Here is a 5,131-nt window from a genome sequence, read left to right as displayed (position 1 = left end):
TCCTCATGAAAGTCAATATTTTTGTTGTTCTAATGGAGAGATCTTCATAACCACCAATATTGCTCCTACAATTTTACATAACTTATATACATCATCTTCAAATGATGCATTAGAATTTCAAAAGTATGTTCAGACTTACAATAATACTTTTGCTTTTACTTCATTTGGTGTTAAATATGATAAAAATTTATGTAAAAATAATAAAGGGGTCTATACATTTCGAGTTCAAGGACAAATCTATCATTATATAAATGAATTTATGTCAATAGATCAAAAATCATCTAATTTATATTTATATTTTTATGATACAGAAAATGAGATAGAAAATCGCTTGCATAATTTTTCAAAACTTAATAAAAATATTTTAGAAGCATTAATTGATATATTAGAAGTCAACCCATATTGTTCTTTCTTACGATCTCTTAAAGATATACAAAACTATCAAATACGTATTAAATGTGACCCTTGTTTAGATCAAAGAGTGTATAATTCTCCTTCAGTTTCTCAAGTTGCTGCAATTTGATTAGATGACAACTCTGCAAGAGAATATCAAAATCGTGAGATACTTGTTTACTCTCATTCAGGATATAGTTACAGAATACAGTATTATTTTGGTTGTTATGATCCACTACAATACCCTTTATTATTTCCATATGGAGATAGTGGTTGGCATCGACAAATTTTGAGAATAAATAAAATAAAAGAATCAGACAATTTAATAAACAAACTATTATCTAATTTAGAAAATATTGAAGGTGTTGATGCATTAATAGAAAATGAAACTAAAGGTAAGTGTAATTGAGCTCTTTCTACTTTATTGTTTGTTAATTATATTTTCCATAAATATTGTAATATATCATGATGATGTTTTTCTCTCTCTTTCTTTTGTCCTGCAGTTTCGAAAACTAAGAAAAAAATATAGTTTCTTGTCGTGAATATTATTGTTATAAATTACAAATAAGATCGACAGATAAATCTTTATTATTACAATCTGGCCAACTTTTTCAACAATATGTTGTTGACATGTATGTAAAGCTTGAAACTCAAAGATTAGATTTTATTAGACACAAACAAGATGACATTTGTGCTGATTTATATCAGGGAATTATTGATAGTATTGAAATTGGAGAAAAACATGGTTTGAAAATTGGAAGAAGAATTGTTTTACCAACTTCTTTTATTGGTGGTCCAAGAAAAATGAGAAAAAAATATATGGATGCAATGACACTGGTACAACGATTTGGCAAACCAGATATATTTTTAACAATAACATGCAATCCTAATTGGTGTGAAATAAAAGAAGAATTGCAAACATATGAGATTGCTCAAAATAGACCTGATATAACAACACGTATATTTTGAGCAAAATTAGAGGAATTAAAATATGAAATTTTGAAAAAAAATATTCGGTAGTGTAGCAGCATATGTTTATGTTATTGAATTTCAAAAAAGAGGTCGTCCACATGCTCATTTTTTAATTATTTTAAAATCTAATTCAAAACTGGTTAATTCATTAAGTTTTGATAAAATTGTATCTATTGAATTACCAGATATGAATACAAATGTACATCTATATTCAATGGTTGTTAAACATATGATGCATGGGCCATGTGGCAATTTAAATCCAACTAATATTTGTATGAAAAACAGCCAATGTAAAAATCATTTTCCAAAAGCATATTCATCAAAAACTTATCTTGGGCTAAATGAATATCCAAAATATATAAGAAGAAATAATAATCAAACTGTTAAAGTTAGAGGTCATCAATTAAATAATCAATGGGTTGTTCCATACAATCCTTATTTACTTGCAAAATTTGATTGTCATATAAATGTATATATAAAGGTCATGATAAAATTGCAATTCATATCAATATAATGTTAGAATTTTATATGGACTAATATAATTACAAACATAATTCCATTATCACAATCATTTTCTAGAGTGCCTACGAATAGTTAAAGACCATAATGGGATGGTTAATATTAATCTAATTGCAATTGAGGCACATGGTAGCACCCTAAAGACTATAGGTTGGCCCATTAAATCATAGTCCACCATATCTGATAATATAAGCCCAATAGGCCCAATATACCCCTTAGGGTAAGAAGGCATATGAGACATATATATTGAACATATATGTTGTTGGGAAAAATACTGTGGCATATGGTTTGGTAAGGGTTGCTCTCCATAAGATCTCTCTTGTATTGTTTTCTAATATTGTCTTGTGTAGATCGTGAGAGATTCAAGGATGAACATTGGAGACTCAATGTCAGGTATGTTTCATCTCTATATATTCAATTCAATGCTCTAAATAAAAAGTGTTCATGGATTATTGTATGAGCATGCTATGTTGATTTGAATCTGATTTATGAATTTATGCTCATAATATAATTTATATTTAACAATTGGTATCAAGAGCCAGGTCTTTTGATTTTAGAGCTTATTGTCAAATACCCCAATTTTTTGTCATTTTTTTTTACAATGAAATTTTGAATTGGACTATGAAGAAAATTAGTATATTAATCATCAATGGGTTCAGACCATTTTTTTACAAAATTTTGGGGAAATTTTTTGAGTGTTTTCGGCCATGGATACCAATTTTTTCCAAAAATTTTCATAGATAAAAGTATATATAATTGTTGATTTTGAGAGTTTTTTAACCCAAATGGAGGCCGGAAATTGATAGAGGATGAGATGTGGAGCAAAACCCCTAAAAAAGAGTCGGTTTTGGAGGCCGGAGATGGTCTATACGACCGGGTCACGAACCGGGTCGCGTAGACCCGAGATGCAGACCCACGGGTCAAAACTGGGTGACAGGGACGATAAAAACGACATGTCGTTTTGCCTCTGTCAGGAAAAAACGACATGTCGTTCGTACGGAAACGACGCATCGTTTGACGTCTGAGGGGTCGAATTTTTATTTAAAAACGACACGTCGTGTTTTGAAAACGACACGTCGTTTTGAGGTGTGAAGGTCGATTTTTATAGTGACAAACGACATGTCATTTTTTGTTAAACTTCATGTCGTTTTTGTTAAACTACATGTCGTTTTTGGTGAACTACATGTCGTTTTTGTTAAACTACATGTTGTTTTTTGGTAAACTACATGTCGTTTTTGAAACTTTTTTTTTTTTTTTTTTAAAAAAAATTTGGGGCGCGTGGGGGCGCGTGAGGTGTCCTTTTTTGGCCAAATTTTTACCATTTCACTCCTATTCTTACACCCTATTTTATTTATGTTTATGCACAAGATTAACCCATGAATTCTATTCATAATTGTATTTGTATTTAATCTTTTGTGGCATAAATCTTATTATATATTGTCAACAATTATTGTTTATTTTCTTGCCTGTCATAAGAATAAGCATGTGAATTGTTTGGTAATGAGGAACATTTAAATATTAATTTATTTAAATTTTGTACCATCCTCCAAATTTGCATTAAGATCCATACAAGTAATTACTTATCCTATCGATAATAATTGCTTGCTAAGGATGCTTAATATGGTGAAGAAAATTTATTAAATATTATGAATCACAATTTATCTATCCTTTCGATAGTAAATTAATGTATTTGATTATAATGTTTAATAGATTGTTCTTACCTGTGTATGAGTTCTATTTTGTGTGTTTGTCTAAGAACTCTAGCATACATAATGATCATTTGTTATTTTGCGATCATATATTGATGAGAAAAGAGCACAAATGACATGGTTTATCATAACATGTATTTAATAGTTATTGCTCTTGTTTCTCATTCAGCTGTAAGCATTCCTAGATCTCCTGCCGTCTTGACGCTGAATGCAACCAACCACAAGCAGTGGATTGAAAATATCACGATGAACTTGACCTTCATGAAAGTGGACTTGGCCTTGAGAATTGATGCACCATCTAAGCCTGCTGACGATGCTACTGAGAAGGATAAGAAATCTTACGAGGACTGGGAACACTCCAATCGTTGTTGCTTGATGCTTATGAGATATCACATGGACGAATCTATTCGTGATAGTATTCCCAAGTCTGAGAATGCAAAGGATTTTCTTGCTGCCATTAAGGAAAAGTATAAGAAATTCTCAAAGAATGAGAAGAATGAACACTTGAACATGCTGCATCACACTGTTTACGATGGTTCAGGTGACATCAGGGCTCACATTGACAAGCTCATGGGCCACTATCATAAACTTAAGGCCATGGATATGGACCTTGGTGAGGATTACATGGTGTGGTTAGTGATGGAGAATATTCCATCTCAGTTTGATTCAATCAGATCAAGCTACAATGCTCAGAAGGAGCAATGGACTGTTGGGGAGATGTCTGCTATTCTTGCCAAGGAAGAGGAGGACATGAGAAAAGGTAGGGCAAGAAGTATCTCCATGGTGACGAACCCAAACAATCCTCACAAGAGAAAGTTCACTTCCAACAACTCTAGTGACCAAAAGCATCCTAAGAAGAAAGCCAACCATCCTAAGGGAAATGGGCAAGCTAGCTCATCTTCAACTGGTCATAAGAATGAGTTTTTCAAAGGGAAGTGCAACTTTTGTCAATGCTTTGGGCATAAGAAAGCTGATTGTCGAAAGCTCAAAGCTCACTTAGAGAAGAAAGGTAATTGTCTTGTGATGGTTTGTTTAGAGTCCAATATTATTGATGTGCCCTCAAACACTTGGTGGTTAGATACTGGAGCTACAATTCATGTTACTAATTCCTTGCAGGCAGTGACAAACCGAAGAAGACCGAGTAGGTTGGAGGAGCATGTATACATGGGAGACGATACTAAAGTCAGAGTTGAATTTTTTGGGACTGTCAGACTGCAGCTAAATACTGGGCATTTTTTGGAGTTGCATGATGTTGCTTATTTACCCTCTATTAGGAGGAATTTGATTTCTGTATCTATTTTGGATAGACTAGGTTATAGTCTTCATTTTGGATTTGGAAAATTGACTTTGTATTGTGACTCTATGTTGGTTGGAAATGGAACTTTATGTGGAAACTTATATAAGCTTGATTTACATGATGTTGTTCCCGTTACTTCTACTTCTTCTTGTTCTTCTTCTCTTAATGCTATTGTTGGGTCAAAACGTGCAAGATCAGATTTGAAATCTTCTATGCTTTGGCATAAACGTTTAGGCCATAT

At 32.3% G+C, this 5,131-nt stretch overlaps 1 protein-coding gene across 2 annotated transcripts; it reads left to right on the top strand.

Moving 5' to 3' along the window:
- Positions 1-1,920: 1,920 nt before the first annotated feature.
- Positions 1,921-4,897, top strand: LOC133804728 (uncharacterized). 2 transcript variants are annotated; one of them, XM_062242866.1, is made up of 3 exons: positions 1,921-2,277; positions 3,763-4,602; positions 4,710-4,897. In XM_062242866.1, exons 1-3 carry the CDS (start codon positions 2,253-2,255, stop codon positions 4,736-4,738), a joined length of 894 nt encoding a protein of 297 aa, XP_062098850.1. In that variant the 5' UTR covers positions 1,921-2,252; the 3' UTR covers positions 4,739-4,897. The 2 variants fall into 2 exon arrangements, with proteins under 2 accessions (XP_062098850.1, XP_062098849.1); XM_062242865.1 differs by lacking the exon at positions 1,921-2,277 and having other exon boundaries at positions 3,599-4,602.
- The last annotated feature ends 234 nt before the right edge of the window (positions 4,898-5,131 follow it).

This window comes from Humulus lupulus, chromosome X (assembly GCF_963169125.1).
Source record: "Humulus lupulus chromosome X, drHumLupu1.1, whole genome shotgun sequence".
In the NCBI taxonomy this organism is placed as follows: domain Eukaryota; kingdom Viridiplantae; phylum Streptophyta; class Magnoliopsida; order Rosales; family Cannabaceae; genus Humulus; species Humulus lupulus.
The sequence above is the reverse complement of the archived record's forward strand: the minus strand, read 5'-3'. Positions and strand labels throughout refer to the sequence as shown.

Coding starts and splice junctions, on each gene's coding strand:
- LOC133804728 (XM_062242865.1), top strand. CDS start 3,711: ATGGTTTATCATAACATGTATTTAATAGTTATTGCTCTTGTTTCTCAT. Junction 4,603..4,709: donor AGCTCACTTAGAGAAGAAAG/GTAATTGTCTTG, acceptor AATTCCTTGCAG/GCAGTGACAAACCGAAGAAG.